General features: G+C 39.0%; 2 protein-coding genes across 3 annotated transcripts in view; one reads left to right on the top strand and one right to left on the bottom strand.

Moving 5' to 3' along the window:
• The window catches only part of TBCD (tubulin folding cofactor D), a 118,328-nt gene that overhangs the window by 64,190 nt on the left and 30,630 nt on the right, over positions 1-23,508 (bottom strand). The window lies entirely within an intron of this gene.
• ZNF750 (zinc finger protein 750) lies at positions 11,062-23,433 on the top strand. Of its 2 annotated transcripts, none has more exons than XM_081895163.1 (3): positions 11,062-11,259; positions 15,976-17,552; positions 19,714-23,433. In XM_081895163.1, the coding sequence occupies exons 2-3, from the start codon at positions 16,147-16,149 to the stop codon at positions 20,417-20,419; spliced, it is 2,112 nt and encodes a 703-aa protein (XP_081751289.1). In that variant the 5' UTR covers positions 11,062-11,259; positions 15,976-16,146; the 3' UTR covers positions 20,420-23,433. The 2 variants fall into 2 exon arrangements, with proteins under 2 accessions (XP_081751289.1, XP_081751288.1); XM_081895162.1 differs by having other exon boundaries at positions 11,071-11,259; positions 19,711-23,433.

Genomic DNA, 23,508 nt, shown 5'->3' with positions numbered 1-23,508 from the left:
TGGTATAGTGGCTCAGAGACTTCACAGTGCAATCCGACTGTACAATGCCTTCTTCCTACTAAATTCAGTGGAGCTTACTACCAGGTAGGTGGAGTTAGGACTGCAGTTTAAGCCACAAACTGGAAAATCTCTGGTTGGAATCCCACCTATGCAATGATCTCAATAGACAGCCTTAGGCAAGCTGCCCTCTCGCAGTCCTCAAATCTGAAATGAAGGGGTAATACCGCTATCCTATTGACTGCAACTATGTGAAGCACTTTTGAAACTTGAAAGCACTGTATATCAAGGTTTTTTGTTTTTGTTTTATTAGCCTCTCTATCAACTTTGACACCATTAAGTCGAGCATTCATGTCTGGGAATTAATACAAATCACTGTACTCTTGCATTATTCCCTGTGGTCCTACTTTTTTAAGGTGTTAGCTTGTAGTAACTTTAGAGATCACATGGCTTTGATCCTTTGCATCACATGGCTTACGAGTATGAACCAGCAAATGCCTATGGTATCACATAGTGTAGAGGAGTTCTTCATGACACATGTAATATTTTTAACATGTAACAGTGCACTCAAAATTTGATGCAAAGACAGTCCTTTTCAAGGATAAGTAATCTCCCCCAACTCTTCCGACCAGCAGGAAAGACAATAGCAGAAAATTGGAAAAGGCTTGAATAGAATCAGCTGCCACAGATCTGTTATTTGCACTGGTGCAGAATAATGCTTTATTGTCACAGAACAGGGCTAGTACTAATTCAGTACAGTGGTAACTCGCAAGACGAAATTAATTCGTTCTGCAAGTTTTTTTGTCTTGCGAATTTTTCGTCTTGCGAAGCATGGATTCCCTGGGTATTAACGGTTTTAAGCAAAAGGAAACAAACTTGCAAGACGTTTTTGTCTTGCAAAGCAAGCCCATAGGGAAATTCGTCTTGTGAAGCAACTCAAAAAACGAAAAATTCTTTCATCTTGCGAGTTTTTCGTCTTACGAGGCATTCGTCTTGCGAGGTACCACTGTATTGGAAAAAGTCATTTTTAGCTGTGTGGAGCAGTGGTTAGAGTGTCACACTATAGCCTGGGAGATCGGGGTTCAAATCCCCACTCAGGCAGGACTGGGTGACCTTGGGGCAGTCACTGCTGCTCAGCTTAACATACCTAACAGGGCTGTTGTGAGGATAAATGGGAAGGGTGTGCCACCTTCAGGTCCCTGGATGAAAGGTGGGGTGTAAGATTAATAATAATGATAATAATAATAATGATAATAATGATAATGATAATAAGTGCCTAAGATGAAAAAACACATCCTCTAAGGAGGACGAAGAAACTGCTTTTAAGAGGCACAAAATTACCCTACAAGGGAAAACCACATCGCAGGACCAAAAGTTTGGTATTCTCTTTTTTGTTTGGTGAAAGAAAATAAAACAACCTGACAGCACTAAAACTGTCTTAAAAAATGTAGTTTAACTTGTTCCCAAGTGTGTTGAATAAACTGGTGAAAAAAGGGATTTAACTGGTTATACAAGAACACAAAAAAGCCCCTGGAGGCAGTTTTTGAAAATCTGCTGTAAATTTTTTCTTGTGGAGATTAAACATTACTGCTACTGATATTACTGTTTACGCTGTACTTTCCACTTCAGACTTAAATAAAACGAGGGGGAAATGTTGGTTTTTCTAACAAGTGTAGAAAGAAAAGCTCTATTGATCATTACACGATTCTTCATCTTGGGAAACACAGATGAAAGGTGTCAGGCAGGAGCTACAGTGGTACCTTGGGTTAAGAATTTAATTCGTTCTGGAGGTCTGTTCTTAACCTGAAACTGAGGTACCACTTTAGCCATTGTGGCCTCCCACTGCCACCATGCGATTTCTGTTCTTATCCTGAAGCAAAGTTCTTAACCCGAGGTACTATTTCTGGGTTAGCGGAGTCTGTAACCTGAAGTGTCTGTAACCTGAGGTACCACTGTACTATGTTTTGTACTTCAAGAAAAGGTTAGGCCTCTGAAGAAGCAATTGCATGTCATAATAAAGTTGTTGATTATGTAGGCCATGCATGGAACTCATCTTAATCAATGGTTAAACAATGGTTTAGTGTGGCATGGTTATTCCCCCCCCCATGCTTAAGCACTCTCCCCTCCCCTCTTCTCCTCCCATATATACAAGAGTGGCAATTCAGAAGCTTTCACTTCTGCTTTTAGCAAAAGCACGGCTTCCTACATCATTCCAACTGGAAACTATGGTTAAATATAAAGTATGATTAGTTTAAACAAGCCTGCTTCAGAAACCATGTTTTGAAGGTGGCTTCTTTTAAACTAGCCATAATTAATGTCAGCCATAGTTTTTGTTCCCTTCAGATAACAGGACTGAAAGTGCAAAGAGTCCCAAGGTTGGGAGGTGGCTAAGCTCATTTCCATTGCATTAAGCCATGGTATAGCAAAATATCCAAACATGGCCATAGAGTTTATCAACATGTGTCACTTTTGGTATGGTTATTGCCTATAACCAATGAAAGAAGATTTTCTCATGGTCAAGGAGGCTGGGTCATAATGGGAGAATAAACTCCAGTAACTCAACTCTGAGGATTTTACTAGGTGTACTCTGAGCAATGCATTTTAAGCCTTAAGCAAATATAACTAGTCAGGAGTACCACAAAATTTCTGACACCAGGATATGGGCAGTAGACAGTTCAAAGGATCAGAGGAAAATAAGGTAGGATGAGTCCTGAGGAATCTTTGGGTCTGCTGTTAGGATAACCCAGAACACATTCAGCAGCTAAGCAAGGTATGCTGGCTCTAACAATTAAGCTGCTTTGGAGGCCTGGCTCTCACATATCATGACATACAGTACAAGTTTTATTCACTAGTCCATTCTGTTGTTGCCCACTAAGAAGAATGACTGCCTTTATCTAAGACACTGTCAAAATGTGTGTGTACATGCACACATTTTGTGCTGGAACGATGGACAGAAATAAAATCTGAGATATATTATGTACATGAATTTGCCCAGGCTTGTGTAGTTCTTTTCTTTTCTTTTTTGGTAATATATGCTATTAGCTATTTTGAACTTGGCAATGTATCCAGACCAACAACTGATCTTAACCCAGGATAAGCCTCTCTGTGATATCCTCTCAAAATAATGTTATACTCAAATCAACTGTTCAAACATTCACAGTTCATTTCAGAACAATTCACACTCCTATTATCAAAATTGGAAAAGTACCATTAACTTTTTATGTGGTGGTAAAGATATACATAACCAATTTGACATAACGAAAAACATTACTGTATCATAAACACAAGTTTTCAAATTAAAAGAATTACTATGTGACTAGCAGATTGCATATATTGTACATGGAAAACTGACAGAATCCAGATTCACTTGTTGAGTTTCAGCATTCTTTTTTAAAATGCAGTCACCTGTACGTGTAGCCTAGAGGTATTAATGAGCACCTGTTCTATCCGACCATCCTTAACTTAACATTAACTACAGGTTGCAACAGGAAGCTCTGCTTTGAATCCCATGAAACACAGAAACAACTTCTGCCTTTCCATCACTATAGAGTTTAGAAAGACCTTTTTAATGTAATGAGAAAAGCACCCTTTCCTTGTGTTCTTTAACTCAGTTTCTGAACAACCGTCAACCATGAGCATTATAACATTTTCTAAATAAAGCTACGAAAGGAAAAGGAAAATAAAAAATCCCCAACGAATTTCTAGAACGTTGAGGTGCTAGCCAAAGGATTTAATTGAATACCGCCCATTGTATTCTATTTAGCCAAGTCCTTTCTCCTGCAAGCAACATGTAAATGTGCTTCCTTGTGCTGAATAAGTTCTGTGAATCTGCCAAAAAGTGTTGTTGTTTTTTTGTTTAAAATAGAGATTGTCTAATCAGATACGACATTTTTGGTTCAGATCCTGTACAATACAATCTCTTCCAGGTTTGCTGTATGACCCCTGGCATCTAGGAAGGCCGCTTTTCTAGAGGGCATAATGTTCTGCCTTTTTATGCATGTGCAGGGGACCATAAATTAATTTATCTCCTCAGCAGCAACAAGTGACTCCCTTCAAGCAAAAGCCCTGGCCATGAAAGAGAACTAACCTCCTTATCTGCAGGCAGAATGTGGAGGAAGTGAAAGGAGGCTTCCAGGAAGAAACCAGCCATCCTTTCAAGAGAATTCAAGCCAAGCCAAAATTTGGGAACCCCTATGCTTGTGTGCTGAACCTGGGACAAACTTTACACGATGTGCAACAGAAAGAAAAGGAGAAAGGGAAAGACTCCCAACTTGTAGCTATTTCATTAAAGGCTATGTTGGCTAATTCACAGAAGTGGTAAGAGAGAGAAAAAAGGTTGTATGAGCAAAATGTCCTTCCACATGCCCTGTTTACTGAACAAAAAAGTTGTATGTATATTTATCCTAATGAAGTGGCAGAAATACGCACCCACTCTTTGTAAAAGTTCTGAAATTACGGGGAACATACAATTCCTTTCACCGCTTCCATGGAACATAGAAACCAATCTAAGTAATTAGGAATTGGGAGCAGGACATATACATAAATAGGTAGTTAGTGTATCAATGCTTACTGATCAGTACAAGTGGGATAAATTAAGTTTGGAAGCAAAGAATCCTCACCAACACAACTGTAACTTGGTTAGTTTTGTCTGCTGATCATTAGCTGTGCAAGTCAAATAGTCTTAGACCACTGGTCATGCTGGCTGAGGTGCAGTCCAACAACATCTGGTTATCACCTGCCCTGTGGTTCTTTCATCTCAGTCTGCTTTCTTTTTCTATATGTTCAATATTCGTTTTGCCTATTCTTTGCCAACCTGACAACAAGAGAAGTGGCGGCCATCTCTAGCATCATGCTTGAGAGACACAGCATCTCTTAACACTCCATTTCCAAGTTTCATGGCTAAGAAATTCAGTGATCCTATTCAGTGTCCTTACAGCATAAAGCACCCTGCTAACTAAAGTTAAATAGGAAAAGCACTAACAGACCAACATACTGAGTCTCAAATCAGCCAGCAGCAAGCCCCAGCTACAAGTGATCCACAACTTAATTCTTATGTTCCATGTCAGAAAATTTAAGATGACTCAAGATGTAAACATTTTTTTTCATTTCCCCCCAATAGAAAGCCTTTGTACTACCTAGAAACTAAGGGTATTATCTAGCCAACTTGCTCTGACTTGTAAAATGCCACCAAATTTGGAGATTAGAAGTCATTAGGAAGGACAAAAGAGTGTCTCAAAAGGTGTTAAATGTAAGTCAGCAATTATGCAAACAGGACTGAGAGAGGACACTTGAAAAGAGATTGTGTAATTTTTTTTGCAAGTTTAGGGGTACAGCTAGTTCTTGAACTGGTTTCTGCTATTTATCCAAGGTAATACTGTCGTATAAAATGGATCTGAAGGTGTAAGAAAGTACCATCAAGAGAAGATTATATATGGGAACAGACAAGTTGAAATATGGCTACATTCTTCTAAAGAAGTCCCATGCCTGTGATAATGTTATTTTCTTCTGTAAAACTGAACTTCCAATATATTTCACATGTCTCCAGAATTTATACTAATGAAAATACACTTTCTCTGAGAGGATGCCGTTTCTCAGACACATCTGAGAAGAACAGAGACTACCAAAACATTCTGAATGCCTTTTCTCAAAGCACACTGAATCTCAGAAGCTAAAGTTTGTTTTAAGTGATACAGGTCCTTAGCTACATAGTGGAACCTGTGTACTTTTAAGCACAGCAGCTTTGATTTCCAAATGACACTCCAAATGTGCTGGCATTAATTCATCCCAAGTGCCGCACTGTTAGGAGAATAACAATGATAACAATCAGCGTTGCATCAAGCCTGGAATTATATCGCCTCCAATATGACTATTGCGTTCATCTTCTTTTAATGGGTGTCACCCATCAGGTGACTGGTCTACATGCTTATAATAATTATACAACGCTAGATGAGAGGACAATACATTCACCCCAACAATGGAAAAACAGCTGCCAGTATCAATTTGACCAGGACCAGTTATATTCATTAGTGAAGAAAACAAGAAGCATCCTGTCTCCAAGGCTCTACTCCCTGAACTTGCATATCCCGGTATTTTGCTCTATTGCCTCCAGTTTAATTCAATGCCTGCTGCACCTGCACATTCTGCTCTACTTCAGCTACAGCCCAGTTGAGCAGGTCTGCCTAGCAGCTACCACTTCCAGGGAGTGGCTGGCTTTTAATAAGCTCTTTGCTGCGCTAGGATCATGCCCAGAGGCCAACATCGCTACCCTGGCTTCCCTCTGATTCTACAGCACAAGAAACAAAGAAAACTAAGACAAACTTACAGAGTATACAACAAGGGTTGTCAAGCCTCATCAGGTCCTTTGGGGTCCCAAGCACAAGCCACATCTGCCCAATCATATCCCCCCCCCCACAAAATACTGAACCATCTTCAGGTCAAGAACAAGACAGGGCAAAGATTGACCTACTATCATCAACTCCCTTCTCCAGGCCATTTAAAATTAACAGCAAGGAGTTAATGAGTGAAGAATATTCAATGTGCCAACATGTGGAGTCAAAAGGGGAGAGGGGGGAATGGGGGGGTGTCCTTAGTCAATGGAAAAGGACAAATGGATAATAGGATTAATGAAGCTGACAGGATGAGGCAAGCAACCCTTTTTTACATGCAAGAGGATTTTAGAAGGTAAACAGTTGGAAAGGCGCTTAGGATGAAAGAAAGCTGCAGTGGATGCTCAGGCTTAGAGCTGACAACTGTGGTCTGCAGTAAGGCTAATGAAGAAATTTTGAAAGGCAAGGTGTAGAACAATGGCATTCCGATGTTGATTAGTGACGAGTATATTTAGATCTGTTTACTACAGATCCTACTACAGTGGTACCGCGGGTCAAGAACTTAATTCGTTCTGGAGGTCCGTTCTTAATCTGAAACTGTTCTTAACCTGAGGTACCACTTTAGCTAATGGGGCCTCCCACTGCTGCACGATTTCTGTTCTCATCCTGAAGCAAAGTTCTTAACCCGAGGTAGTATTTCTGGGTTAGCGGAGTCTGTAACCTGAAGCGTCTGTAACCCGAGTTACCACTGTATCAGCCCTATCCCCCATCAAACCATAGGTTTTATATATTTATTTATGGGGGAGGGGGATTATGAGCATGGGCTCTGGAAAATGTATTTGTTGGATGGGATGAGCGTGCAAGATTTTGTGGGCTTGATAGTACAGGCAGTGACCATTTTGTGCAGGGGTTCTGTTCCCAGCCCCGCGTGCATCGGCGGAGCACGTATAAGCAAACCCCCCATCCCTGTTCTGCCTTCTTCTGAATCCAAAACCACCTTTTCATTGGTGACCGCATGTCATGTCAACTGGACACACCTAAAATAATCGTCAACAGTATATCCACCTTAAAAACTCTGGGGACTCTCAGTTGACAGTCTGCTGTGAAAACACCTTAGAAATTATTTATATCATGTAGAAAGTAGATGCTAGAATGTATTGTTAAAAACAACAACAGATCATATCCTTGTGCACATGCATAACAAGAAGGGAACTGACAATACAGTGGGGAGGAATTCACTCAGCAGAATGCCCTCTTAACACAAACATGTCTGCTTACTTGATGGAACAAACAATCTGCCCTCTCCTTCCTCCCATGCTGTTCTGGGGGTTCTCTCAACCCTCCCCCACAGCCAATGGGGCACATGAGACAGGAGAAAGCACAGCTGCACTAGAGGAAGTCCTTGCATGGGTTTCTGCTGATGGGGCTCATTAGTTAAATCCCACCTTAGGGTATGTTCACAAGCCTACACTGTGTAAGGCACAGCAGGGGATCTCAAACCAGGGCCTTCAGCAGCTTACCTTCTGCACCTTCAGCACTTTGTGTCCTTAACAGGCCACACAGACAAGAAAAGGCAGGCCTCTAGGCTGTCATTCCAACCTGAAAAGAAGCAGCAGACCTCCTAGCCTACTGTCATCTGACTCTCCGAGTGAATCAGCAGGCTAGGTCAGCCCATTAGTCCATCCATCTTCTCTTTTTGCACAAGCATTCTACTTATTCTCCTGCTCCTTCTGATCATGATCACCCATCAAGCCCTCTACTGCTTCCTTCAAACTAAATCTTCTGCCTGGCTCTTACTCTGCACTTGCCTATGACCGGTGAGCTTGACATCGATACCAGGAAATGTCCTAGAACAGAAAATTAAACAGTCGGTCTGTGAACACTTAGAAAAGGATGCTGCGATTGCTAAGACCCTGCAGAAGTCTAGTGTCTATTCTGCTTTGGTCAGACCCAACCTGGTGTACTGTGCCCAGTTCTGGACACCACAATTTAAGAAGGATATTGACAAGCTGGAACGTGTGCAAAGGGGGACAACCAAGACGATCAAGGGTCTGGAAACCAAGCATTATGAGGAATAGTTGAGAGTTTGGTATGTTACCCTGGAAAAGGGGAGACTGAGAGAAGGCATGATAGTAATCTTCAAATATCTAAAGGGCTACCACATGGAAGATGGAGCAAGTTTGCATTCTTCTGCTCCGGAGGGTAGGACCTGAACCAATGGCTTCAAGTTACAAGAAAGGAGATTCCAACTACACACAAGGAATAACTTCCTGACAGTAACAGCTGTTCAATAGTGGGACAGACTTCCACGAGAGGTAGTGGGTTCTGCTTCCTTGGATGTTTTTTAACAACAACAACAACAACAACAACAATTTATTATTTATACCCCGCCCATCTGGCTGGCCAGCTGCCATGTATAATTTAACTGAGATTCCTGCAATGCAGGGGGTGGACTAGATGACCCCTGGGGTCTCTTCCAACTCTACAATTCTATGACTCTATGAACCTTGAACATTTGATCTGGTGCCTGACCTCCGGTTGATGTGTTGGCCATGTGCATTATCCTTCTGATCCTTAATACCCTGTAATTCCTTGGAATAGATCTGTGTATGTATGGTTCTTCCATTGTGACAAAGAAGCTTAATTTTAGCTTTCAGTGGCAACCTTCTCAGAGACCTGTGACGATGCACCTTTTTTACTTGTAAAGGAGAGAAATTAAAGAACCGAGGGAGATCTCATATAGAACAAAAGCAGCTTCCCCTCTTCTTGACAGTTCTAGTGTGGGATGGACAAATACAAAATGGTGTATTGGACATTAACTTCGGCTTCATAAGAATTTCACTCATCCTTTAAAAACCATACACATACTACTTATGGCTCCAATTCTAAATTTTAAAAAGCGTGTGCAAAACATCTGTCAAAATAAGAGAAGCCAGTGAGCTGGAACCGGCATATCTGAATGCTGCACAGAATGCAAAATTCATAAATGTACTCATAAATGTACAATTCATCTTGAGTTGTTTTTAAAGTAGAGGGCACATTTTGCCTTAGTGTCCACTGTGATAGACCACAAGGGATGAAGTTGACACTTCCGTTTCCAGTCCCATAACTAGTGCCGCAAGAAAATTTACACAAAAACTTAATGAAAGTCTGTGCTTCTGTTGGCTGTGAATCAGTACCCTCTCTACTTGCCTCCTGACCGCCCTGCACGTAACTAGTTGAGACAGAATACAGATGCACATCCTACAGATGGATGGCAACTGCATCCTGCTGCAAGTGTTGTCCACCCACATTTCATTACTTTCAACAGGATGGGAAATTTGATGGGCTTCCGCCAGGTAGCATTGGCTCATTTGTTTCAGTAACCAAAATACACACTCTCTCTCTCACTGTCTCTCTCTCACACCCCTTGCAAACACTGCTGTAGGCAGCACCTTTCATGTGTATGGAGAGGGAGATTTTGCAAAAAAAAAAAATACTAAACAACACAGGGTTTTATATATAATTAACAACAAACACTTTCAAATTATGCAATTTGAAACAAACAATTTTCAGATTATACATTGTGCATGGTTAGCAAAATAGATTGTGCCTTCACTTTGGGTATAGACTGATCTAAAAACCATATAAAATAAAATTAAAACCCTTAGACTTACTCATTCACAGCTATAGCTTTGTAATTTAGTACTTACAGTCAGCTAACCATGTTATAACTGTATACAAGCCACAAAGCACACTACCAATTCTACAAGCACATTACCAATTCTACCAAAGCACATTACCAATTCTACAATTCTACACTGACTGTACTACATGGCTCTCTCATTTTACTTACAATGGTACTGGATCTTAGAAGGTTAAGAGAGTCTTTCAGGTAGCCTCCATAATGCTGCCCTGTACAACAGTGTTGCTTGTGGCTCTATCCCAGTGTTAAAAAGGCAACCAGGATAGCCCAGAGCCCACAAACGGGGGAAGAGAAGAGTCAATGGCAAGGAGAAACAGCATGACTGAATGGGGCAGAGTAAGGAAGCCCAATCTGCAGCAAGTTGTTGTTGTTGTTATTATTATTATTATTATTATTATTATTATTATTATTATTTACAATGGTGTACTGACACCCCCCTTCTCTCACATGTGGTGGAGAGTTATCAAACAATAATAGTACAATTGCCATGCAGTGTGTTCAGTGGCTGGGAAGTTGAACTACTGAACAGAGAAACTAAGCAAATACTCAGTTTCCTACAGAGGTGACTCCTTACAATGCAATTGGCTGCCGATTCCTGGCAAGCTTTGGCAGGTTCCTACAGCAAGTAGGCTTTGAGTTAGTTCTGTCTCGCCGTTCCCAGGCAGAAGTTATCATGAGGACAACTGCGGGGGGGGGGGGGAGAGGAGGAGGAATCTAGCAGCATTCAAGTATTCTCACAATCCACCACACACACACAAAACCAAACCAAACCAAGAAACGTCCCGTGCAGCAGCCTACAATTTCTACTACTGTTTTATAACCTTTTAAAGCCTTCGTGATGATCTGCTTCTCACTCAGAAATGGTTTAAAAGATCTTAAACTGAGAAACGTGTCTGTACCGTGTTCCGTTCCCCTTGACAGGAGATTATTAACTCAGTGGGAGAAACAAAAACTTGCTTGTTAGAGGGCACAAACATGACAAGAGTGCTGCTGCTCGATAGCTGAGATGCTGAGGTAACATCAAATGAAAAGAGTAGATGGAAACACATGAACTGTAGCTTCAGGCTGAAGTAATATCAGGTGCATCTCTACACCCGCAGGGCTCGACTCCTACACTTTTAAGTCCCTCCCATTGAAACAGCCTCCTTCAGTTTCACTTAATCAAGCAGCAAACAGGTACTTCTCTCTCAACACTGACAGCAACAGTTTAACAACTTGGAACATCTTGGACCTCAGTTCCCAAACTCACAGGTGAGTGGACTTTAAAACCAGCAACCAAAAAAACAAGAGATTTAAAAGGAAAAGCCATCAACTAACTGAAGGAATGTTTAGCTAAGTTGTTAGCCTGTGCTTGTGTTTTACTGTCCTCTCAAGAAAGGCAACTCCTCCATGAGCAGGTGCATTTCTTCAGCAAGTTTAAATTAAAAAGCAAAAAAATACTATTTTAGTCTCTACCTAAAAAGAATCTTGTTTTTTGTACTACTGTGGCAGTCTTGAGGTTGAAAGCTTGATTAAGAAACCATGCTTTATTTTCAAGTTAAAAGTACGTATTTTAGGTTCCTTGTTTAACTTATTATGTTCAGCTTATTATGTTGTGTTCTACTGGAGTATTTACTTCTAATAAATAAAAGGGGGGGGACTATTTCCAAGGTTTCTAACTTTTACTCAGATAGAATTCAACTGCTACATTTGTCCTAGTTAATGGTCTTCAGTTAATGGAAATACTTATTTTATATACAGAGGTGGACCAAAGAGGGGAAAAACATAGTTTGAAAATGAATTTACACTGGTCTATTAGACATTCAAAAATGATTACGGGCTTATTCTTACTAGCTCAAAATGGTTTTAAGCTATTTTTAAAGAATTTTATTTTTAATATTGGGACCAGATGTTTGCTACACTGATATATCTGAATCTTAATGACTCTTCCTCACAGTCCATCTTGACCTCTATAGCATGTCTGTCGTTTTGTTGTCCTCTATCATGCAGAAATTGATATTTTTGTAAGAGTAGATATTTTAGTTTTGAAGATTAAACGCCCAGAAGGGAAGAGCAGTCAACCACTGTAAAATCTAAAGTGAAATAAAACTCAGAAGTCTTGTTCTTGCAAAACGCTGGATAGGTGACAATGGCATGATCTTGAGTTATGCAATAATGCCACATCACAATATTTTAATCACAGCATGCCCTTCAAAATGCTCCACCCCAGTGAGGACTCGTCAGCCAGATCAATATCACCAAAAAGAATGCTGCAACAGCAGCCAAGCGTGTGCGTATTAATGTTCTTCAAAAATGGTTGCGCAGCCATTCATAGCATCGAACTATTAAGCAAGATAATTATACCATTGTCTGCATTGCATTGTCTGCAATAAAAAAATAAAACCGGAGCTGTCCCTTTGTATTTTTAAAAAAGTAAGCTACTACACACAGAAGGAAAAAGCAACAATTACATTTATTCACTGAAAAATATTCCTCATAATATTCCTGTAATAGCCATATGTTGCCGGTTTTGTAATCTTTAAAGAAACAAAAAAGAACTGACAGACAAATAAAACTGCATACTTTTTTCTGGTGATGTTGATCTTTGCTGCAATTGCTGGGTTCAATGATAATAGTATAGTACAGCCTAGCTTAGCACAATATGAAAGAAACTGCAACCAGGAGGGTATGAGTAGAGCGCAGGAAATATCTTTTTACACCTATCCAAAAGCCACCAAGTGGCATTTTGCAGTGCACAGTGATTTGCCTTGCAAAAACAACTGCAGTTTGCTTTAAACACCTCCCCACAAAATTCTAATAAACTTCCCTACTTCCAATTAAATGTGTACAGTAATAGGAATGCTTATTGCTGCAATTCTAAACATAATGTAAATAAATCCTAACCATCTAAGCAAACAAAGTTACTTTGTATCCAGTGTTTCCCATTACCACTTGGAACAACTGATGAAGCCGATACTTCCAGAAATAAGTTTGGTTACTGAATTTTCTGAGTTGGAATGATATACCTCAATCTAGTCTGGGAAACTCAGATATAAGGGAGCATACTTTTCCTCTAAAAACAACTTTTCCTGCAAATCAAAATCAAAATCCAGGATTGCTTTTAATGCACTTTAGCAAGCATATATAGTTTCATACTGCTTTCTGCTTCTCACGGAGAGATCATACAGTGCAAATGTTAATTTATTAAAATGTGAATCTACCTCCATAAAATAATATAGCATTCTGCACACTAGGAAAATGAATAAATATATTTATCTATCAATATCAACATTGTACTTATATAACATATTTGTAGAATTCAAACAGTCGAAGTCTATTAACTTGGTAATCCTGGGGAATAGTTTGTTGTGACAACAGTAACTTAAAGCATTATTTGCTCTGGGACTTACAAGCTAGCACAAAGGTATAACTGGTACAAACTGAACTCACCAAGTCTGTTACAATTCTTCCGTCTTTGGTTCTACGCCATTACTCAAAATTCAACCTGCACTCTCCAAAAACTGGTTTGTTTGTTGTTGCTGAATCTCATTTCATAATAAGTAATGTGTTCATTTTCTAACAATACTATCTAAATAAAACTGTGCATGTATAGAAACAAAATAATTAAATTCATTAACTCTGCGACACACTTATTTGAATTTAGAATTTTCCCAAACCGTGATTCTATTTTGTTTGTATTTCTATGGGTGGGATCCAATGTTTTCCTACCAGCAGCCACTCACACACTAAATGGCTGCTTGTTTGTTGGACCTGCTGATAAACAGATAAAAATCCCTCTTGAGCATCCTTTAAGTAGTCCTTTGGATCCCAGACTCCTCAGAAATCACAAAAATTAGTCCCTTAGTACTTTACAAAGACTAAACAGTGTGCTTTTCTTTTAATAATCTAAACCAATGATAAATCCATGCATTATTAGTTGAATAATATAATAAAAATACAAACAAAATAATCTAAAATACTATATATCTCTTATTATTTTAAACAAAAACTCAACTGCTCATGTCACACCTTCATGGCATGAGCTTTTTATCAGATATATGAAGCTGCCTTCTATGTAAATCTAATGAGATTAAAGACGAAAGCTCAAACTGTAATAAATTTGTTTATTTTGACATGCTATTGGTCTCTTGTTTTTATCATTACTTACAGTCCCCTCATTTGAATATTTCCCATTAATTCATTTAATGCTTTAATTTAATTTCTAATTCAAACAGCAATGTAAGTAAGGTTTGTTTTTTAAAAAATAAAGAAAACTAAAAAGCCATCAGACTTCCCTATTAAACTAACAAGTGGTATTAGTGTAGTTTCGGGTAACTCAAGATACTGTATGTGGTTTTGCAACAGTCATCATTTTGATAATGGTGCTTACAGTTCATGATGAAATCATCACTTTTTAGATCTTTGCCATAACACATCCTATAAAATCATGAGAACATGACTCTGAGAGATTCTCACGCCTTCAGAATCAGCGAACATAATGGAACAAGTCAATACAAGCCCGTCTGACTTATCTGCCGAGAAAATCACCAGCCTGTATTAAAAGTATCCACTTGTTTCGGTTTCTAAGGGAAAGCAAGTTGATCGTGCCCCTATAAATCAGTGGACTCAGATTTATACCTGGCCATACGGGAACGAACGAACGAACACACACACACACACACACACTTATAAGTAGCTGTGCAGCGAAGAATGAAAGGTCATTACAACAGCAACACACTCAAACTTTAGAAGAAGAGATTTGGGAGAGTGCGCTCTTCTAAGCATTCAGAATTTGGCTTGTTGTAGTGTGTTGAAAGTTACTCACACTAGTTAGTACTTAAATATTTGTTTAGGCTGCTTAAAAGCTTGTTTGCTCTATAGCAGAGCTAGGTCAGCTCTCCAGGATGGAGTCAATCCTACTCCACCCTACTTCTCCCCATCAAGGAATCTCTTCCTCTTTCCCCAACAGGCTGGACTGGATTGCACTCAAGCTTCTACTATTACCAAGCACCACCCTCCCTCCTCCTTGTCTCCTCCACCTACAGTTCTCTCTCTCACTTTGCTTTCATCTTTCCCTGTCACATCCTAAGTGGATGTTCCACCACTGTTGTTTGAATGCGTTCTCTCTAATTAATCCAACAGGAATTTCAGGTAGTAGGCACCCCTGAACTTCAGGCTAGTTAATTAGAGCTCTACCTACAGACATGTGTGCTTTCCCTGAGGATAATCATGTTTGCAAAGGCATCTAAGAGTCTTCTACATTAGCTTCACTTTTCTCATGCTTGTAATTCATGAATTTAGGTGAGCAATGAGACTGTCAAGTTTGCTGAGGGTGCCATGTTATTCAGGATGGTGAAATCTAAAGCAGACGGTGAATAACTCTCCATCGTGGGTGAATGGGCAACAAAATGGCAAATGAAATTCAATGTGAGTGCAAAGTAATGCACACTAGGGCAAGAGTCCTAGATTCACCCATAAACCAATGTGGTCTTAATTGGTTATGACTAACCCCCCCCCCAAAAAAAACCCTGGTATTTAGGTGGACAACTCACTGAAAATTGTTAACTCAATGAGCAGTAATAGAGGGTAAAATGAATTCTAAATGTTAGGATAAGGAATTGAAATTACAACATTGGTAGTCTAATTCTTTGAAATATAATTTATTTCACACAGTGCATAGGGTGAGGTAATGGCTTCTAACTTAGGTGGGTTTACAAATTTGTAGAGGACAGGTCAAATAATGACTCTTAGATGACAGCTCATGAGACCTTCATGTTCACAAGACAGTAAACCTAAAAATACCAGATGCCAGAGACATGAAACAGAAAATAGTCATCAGCATCATGCCCTGCTCATAGGCTTCCAGGTTGGAAATTGACTTTTTTGTTTGAACCAGAAGGTTTCTCACAATGCGCACTTAAATAAAGCACTTGACATATGTATTTGTTTCAGTTCTCAAATTCTAATATTACAATTTCTGTTTTCCAGTTTCCTGTTGCGTGCTGTTTTGTTCTGATGTCTCCAGAAGAAATGGCTTCGAATAATTATTTTTGAGACTCTCCTCAAAGTTAGGAGTAAATCTGGAAAACTTAAGATATCAACCACATTTTATAAATTAGGGCAAGGAAAACAAAAAAGTCTAATCATTGAAACAGAAAGATGAGCCTTCTCAAAGAACGTAAGCCAAAAAAACCTCATTATATCCCAAGGCCTCCAGGAAAACCATTCAAGTACAAGTGTTTTCAATGCCCTTTCACCTGCAATGAGAAATCACATCTTTTCAACCACATGAAGTATGGGCTCTGCAAAAACTCCATTACTTTAGTGTCTGAGCAGGATCGGGTTATCAAGTGTCCAAAGTCCAATTCCTTGGAGCCTAAGCAGATCAATCAGGCGGAACCTGGAGCGAAACCAGCCTCCTCTAAACCCCTCTCAAATCTTGAATCTAAACCTCAATGTGCTTTCCCCAAAGATGATGCCAAGGAAAACATGGAGGTTCAAAACCAAGCAACAGGTAAATTAGTAAATGGACAAACACCATCAATTCAGAAGGAATTAACTCTTGTCGGTCATGAAGAAGAAAATACAGCTAACACACAGCCTGGTCTTGAAGGCATTGTAAGGCCTTCTGCCTTTGTCCCAGTAGGAGAGCATCGTCACAGTAAAGACAGCATTGAGCTATCTCAGTTGGCGTCTCTTTCTGATTCAAACAAAGGCCCTTCAATCCACACAAAGTCAGCATTTCATGCTCCAAACAACCCATGGAAAACAGCGTCCACACTTATTGCACCAGAATTTACTCATAAAATTCCACCTACAAAAGGTTTCCCATCCATTCCACCTTATATGCAGCCCATAATTCCTGAGTATTCACCTTCATTGTATGAGCATGGATTGGCCATTTATGCACCTTACTTTCTTCCTGGAAACTCTCATGAGTGTGAAAGTTCAGTGCTCTCTGTCTACAGCTCTCAAGATCAGAGACATTTTCTTCCTCACCCTGGACCACTTCCTAAACCAATAAATCCAGCAACTTATGAACATTACCGTTTATTCCAGCAGTATCATCCTAATCCCCCAGTACCATACGGACTTTGTAGACCAACAGAATCAGCATTTTACAGGCTACCACACATTACAGGTCTTAACAGAGACTCTAGTTCTCATTTAATGGAAGAAACAACCTTGCTATATCCAGCTTCTTCAAGCCCTGCCAGGATACAGTCACTGAATTTTCACAAAAAACCAGATGATTTGGAAAAAGAAAGCCCTATGCTACATGCCAAAAGTCATTCCAAAGAGGAACAAAATGAGAGAGAGAATGCAAAAATGAGCCCCCGTGCTGGAAGTGCAGCAACAGGGTCCCCAGGCAGACCCAGCCCAACAAACTTCACTCAGACAAGTCAAGGTTGTGAAGGCCTATTTGACCTTTCTAGCAGGTCTTCATCTATAAACAAGTACAATCAAACTGAAGAAAACAGCACGGCGTTCAGACCTGTAAGGAAAAGTACGGATGAATCCACTCAGGCTCTTACAAAGGAGGATAGAGGAAACACACCCAGGAGGTACATATATAAAGTTATATATATATAAAGATATTTCTAATCTGTGTGGGGTTTCTTCAAAACACTAGAGAGAGAGAGAGAGAGAGCAAACATGCCCTTAGGTTACATCACACAAGGACTCCCGGGACAGTTTTTATTACATGTCAAACTTGTAAACCCAAGGCAGGTAGGACATATGCAAGTGGCAAGCAGTATAAGCCTAGCCATGTCTACTCAGGAGTAAGTCCTATCAAATTGAATGAGACTTATGTTTAGCCCCACTACCTGCAAGTAAATATAACTGAATTCAGTAAGGCTTACTTCTGAGTAAACTTTGTTAGGATTGCCTTATCAGTTTAGAGTAGGTTGTGAGAAACATTTGGCCCTACAGATGTTGCTGAACTACAATTCCATTCAGTCCCAGCAAATATGGCCAACAGCCAGAGGTGATGGGTTCAGCAACATCTGGGGCGGGCATAGGTTCCCTACAGCTGGGTTTTTTAAAAAATATGGAAGTGGACAAAGGGTGGATGAAATATGCTTGGAGATGGTGTAATTATAGTGGTTATTCAGAATTATAGTAAAATGATATTTGCTCTATTAATTTTTATACTGATCATCGTTGCATTTAACATCTCTGCTGTTTTTCCTATTTGAATCTGAATGTTACTATTCACAACCTAATGTTATGCACTTTTACTCAGAACAAAGTTCCACTGAACTAAACGGGGCTTGTTCCTGAGTAAAGAATGCATAGTATAGCCTTAGATTATTGTTTTTCAGGTAGAGGCAGACATTCATCTATTGAATATGATTTTTTTAAAAAAGATTTAAATTCTGTAATAATAAAAATGGAGACCTATTAAAATGATAAAATACCAACCAGGAAGAAACCAAGAAAGTAGCACAAAGTAACCCATGTCAAAGCAACATACCAGGCAGAAAAAAAATAAAGCCATAGGCATGGCAAATGTAACTCTTCTTATTGTTGAAGGGGACTGAGCTAATCTCCTAAGGGAATGAGTTCAAGAGCTAGAACAGCAAAGGCCAGCTTATGTCCCTAACACCTGCATTCATGACAGTGGTGGGATATAGAGGAAGACCTCTGCTGATGATCTCAGTGGGAAGGCCATTTAATATGAAATAAGCCTTTTTGCTTTCCCATGCAACAAGACTGAAGGATATGGTGAGCTCTCTCTCTCATTATTTTCCCAATCTTTAAAGAAGGGTAGAAGGTAATGGTCTCCTGATATGGTACAACATAGTGAACTGCCAATTTTGCCCACTTTACTCTTCTCTGTTTGCACACACGAGGATCAAATCATGATTCGCACCATCGTATTATACTCAAACCATGGGTTATGGTTTGTTTCACTTCAATAAATCATAACCAGAAAGCCCAAGAACAAACCTTGGCTACAGATCATAGTCTCTTTGGACAGAACAAACCAAAATCCCTGGTCCAAATGTAACACTAAGCCAGGAGTCACTGTCTGTTTCTCCTGTGCACTAACAGAGAGGAGCAAAGTGGATGAGATTGACATATACACAGTCAATCATTAAATATGGTTTACAATGATGTGCAGACCGGACCACTGCAGCGACTTGCCAGCTTTCCAATAAACACTAAGATTTATTATTTTATTTCACTTTTGAATTTATATCCAGACTAGGCCTCCGAGGCAGAGAAGTGTAACAAACTTGATCTTATAAGTCCTGTGATGGATCAGCCTGGGACCATTTTCATTACAGAAGGATGGTCAAATGGGTTAATGTCACTCTTAAACAGCTGTTTGTATTGCAATATAAAATACCTGTAGAGCATACAATTTATTGTGTCCTGCTCTCATAGACCTCAAACATTGTTGATATTTCCTTCTCAATATGTTCCAGGAGAATAGGTTGGCTGCAACAAATTATTTTAATTTATCGCAGTAAAAATGTAAAAATTGCTCATCTCTATAGAGATTTAAAACTAGGTTTCTTACATGCAAACCAAACATTACTCACTGTAACAAATTTACTCCATAGCACAATTTATTCTGTTACCTTTTAAATCAATTCATTTCATTGCTTTTACTGCCACAGTATGTAAATCAAAATATCATACTAGTCCTATATCGGATTTTAATTACATAATGGAATTTTTCAATGATTTTTCTTTTCTTTTCTTCCCCAGTAGTGATGTCACTAATGAAAATGAAAATATACAGCACGAAAGTAATGAGAACGATGACCCTCTGTCCAATTCTGATGACGACACGGGGATAGTACCACTTAATCTTTCCAAGAAGCCAGATGCAAATGTTGTTAATGAACATATGTACAAAAACGCTCTCCATGTGGAAAACCAAAACTTTATGGAACTTCAGGAAATGCCTCTGAATCTCTCCGTAAAAGACAACTGCAACATAAAACAACCCCTCCAGAGGTCATCATATGAAGCTGAAGACAGTGGACCTCAGAAAACTGAAAATGGACATTTGGAAGCTGAGGACTGCAGCCCTAAGGATCATATGGAGAAAGGTTCTTGTGATAAGGTCCCTACCGTGATGCAGAGGAAAGACATTCAGGAAGTTAGGACAATTGACCATTGTGATGAGCAGAAACAAACTGCAGCTGTTGCTCTTTGTCAGTTAGCTGCCTATAGTCCTAGTAAAGTCCAAATAGAGACTGTACAGAAAAGTAATCAGGACAGCAATTCTCAGTATACAGATTCAGCTCCTGAACCATCAGATACTCAGGACTGTCACAGTAGTCAAAAAGGAAAAGGACAAAAAAGGACCAATCAAAGACAAGTGGCAAAACTGCAACAAGGAACAAAGCGAGTACAAACAAATGACTGCAGTAGGGTATTTACTCTGAGAAAAAGAACCAGAGTATCGTAATACTTCACGTTTAATCCACTACCAACTACATACAAGAGCAGTTGACAAGCACGCTGTCCACCAGGAAGCAAAGACAAGTTTCCAGTAACAATTCCTATTTTTCCAATCAGGCAGACTCATTTGATCCATATAGGTTGAAACATGTAAATATAAACTGTTCTTAATTTTGTATTTATGTTTTAAAGCATCCTGAATATTTTCTGACTGTATCCTGATTTTTTGAGTGAACGTTTAAAAGTAAACTGAAGCTAATTATATGTTTCTAAAATGCACTATGGTGGAATGACTTTTACATCCACCTTTATTACCAAAGGTGTAAACTATAAAATTAAGAATATCTTATCCATGACATTGGAGTATCATACGTTGCTTGTGACTCACATAATGTTCTCAAATCTTTTTAGTTTAGTTTTTGTTATTCAACATGCTTTTGTTGATTATTCTATAATTTAACTAATTGTGACAATTTCCATTTGCTTTTAAAGCTTAGTAGTTGCTGAGTTCTGGACCTGGAAGTCTTCATATTAATTCTTGCTAACATACAGATTTGCGTCAGTTTTATCCAAAATCAAACAGCACAAAGCAAAGATGCCATCCATGAATCAAAATCTAAACTGTGCTGTCATGTCTTTTTATAATCCTACTGTAAATCCTTCTTAATCTAGTGTGTAGAAATGTGTGAAGCAATGTTGGACAGCACTAATACACTATCCTAAAACTCATTTGTCAGTTCAGCAATACCTACAATAGTTTGATTTCACTGATGTTACAGATATTATTCGTGGGACAGATAACATATGTGAAGAACAAGCGGGGTTCAAAGAAGGACACTGTACCATTGATCAACATTCTACTCTGAAACATACTAAAACAAATACACTAAGAATATTATGAATAATCTTTATGAAGCCTTCATTGATCTTTCTGCTGCACTCAACTCTATTAATTGAAATAGACAGCGAGAGAAATTTCAAATTTCCAATATTGATTGCAGACTTCTGCTATTCATCCAAGAACTATAAAGCAGCACAAAAATGAGGGTCAGAGTAGGTTTAAATGGTGCTATGCCTTCAAAACATTGCAGGGAGTCAAGCAAGGTTGTATTCTGGCTCCCAATCTTTTTAGCTATTATATTAATGATCTGGTACCATATTTAACCAGTAAAAACTGCCCCTCTTCAGTAATTAGGAACAGGAATATCTCAATCATGATGTATGCAGATGATTTAGTGCTCTTCTCTCTTTCCCGATTGAGCCTCAAAATTCTCTTGCAGGTGTTCAGCACATACTGCAAACAAGAAAGTCTATTTATAAGAAAGCCTATCTATAAATTACTCTAAGACAAGATTATGATTCTTGGCTAACAGAGTCCTAGGTATAAATGATATTTAGATCTGCCAGCTATAGAACAAACTTACTCATTAAGAGTGTTCTCTTTAGTGAAGCCCTCTCTTGGAAATGTCTTCTTGGAGGCAGAAAAATATTGGGTCATTGATGAAGTTCTGTTACGACAAGGGAGAGCAGCTGATTGAAACTGCCCTAAAGATATTTAGTACCAAAGTTTTTACTCAAATGCTCTGTGGCATTGAAATCTGGGGATCTGATTCAAACTCCATTAAAGCTTTGGAAACAGTGCAGAATACGGTATATTTTTTTCAGAAACTATACACACTAACATTAGAAATATCAGCAGCTGTTCTTCATACCAAACTCAGGTAGCCAACAATCAAGGCAAGAGCAGATTGCGCTCAGTTAAAAGGTTATTAAAGGAATTGCTACTATGCCAACGGAGCATTTTCCTGCTCTGTTCTGTTATGGAACTGGGTGATAACCAACAATGGAAAGCAGCCTGTCAAGTTGCTTTAGACTATTTTTATTTTCCAGAACTGGGCTCTGTGCTGACCCTGAATAAGTGCTATCTAAAGGATTAGCTCTTCTGCACAGAATCTAGAAGGCACCTGCAACTAATTAGAAACACCAGTTTCCTTAAGAGAAGCCTATATTGAGCTGTGTTTCCAAGTCATGTTTCCTGTATGCAGATTTCATATCTGTGGTCAACCTCAGGTGGGAGACATCACTCATTATCTGTTAGCCTGCCCCTTATACAGAAACCAAAGAGATCGCTTTCTGAAACCTTTGTTTACACAAGCAATGGGGAACATTCCGGCAGAAATGGTTCAGCTTCTTTTGAGTGAGAATAATAGCTTTCTAACACAGAGAGTGGCCCTCTATGCACTGGCTGCAAGACAAATCAGGAAAAAAGTTAAATAAAATAGCTACATGTTGTGCTGATTCGGAGGTTTAAACCGAAATCAAGCTAGATTTAAGCTTGTTGGCGTCTCTGGTATCTTCTTTCTCTCTCTTACAACACAGATGTTGACATATTATGGATATATGTTCTGTATTGTTTTAGTAATACTATTGCTACAAGTTTGTTATGGCCTTTGGCTAGAACAGTAAGCTTATGAACTAGAATTGATTTTACTGGCATTACAGCATTGCAACTGAACTGTCATCTTAATTAATTAATTAATTAATTAATTAATAATTTTACTATTTGTACCTCACACATATGAATGGGCTACCATGCAGCCTTTGAACATCTTTAACAAACGGATTACTTAAACCACACCTTAAACTAATTCAAATCTCGAGGTTGGGATTTTCAAAGGAGTTTGAAATGACAGAGGTGGAGTGATGCTCCCGCACAAATGCTTTCATGCTTGTAAGAGCATATCCTTAGACACCAAGCACCTGCTGAACACAAGACCAAGGGGATATTTATTTTAGTTCATATAAGAAAGTACACTGTGGTGAAGGAGTTATTTCTGTACTTTTCATCCATACTAATTTGTAAGCAATGAAATAATGGCATGCTAAGCTGGGGGGGTCTGTTTTGCAAACCTGGTGAGAGCAATTTTCTATTTCATGAGTTTTACCATGACAACTTTTCTACTCTTGCAGTAAAATGCTTTGTATTATACTTGCAAATTAAAATAAAAGTGTTTACATCGCTTTTGTTTTATTATGTGTCTTGTGATCAAAAACAAAATCCAAAACAAGACTACAAAAAAGAAAGCTTACATTTGT

The sequence above is a fragment of the Podarcis melisellensis genome, assembly GCF_964234715.1.
Source record: "Podarcis melisellensis genome assembly, chromosome: 2".
Classification (NCBI taxonomy): domain Eukaryota; kingdom Metazoa; phylum Chordata; class Lepidosauria; order Squamata; family Lacertidae; genus Podarcis; species Podarcis melisellensis.
Note: the sequence above shows the minus strand (reverse complement) of the source record. Positions and strands in the feature narration are given on the sequence as shown.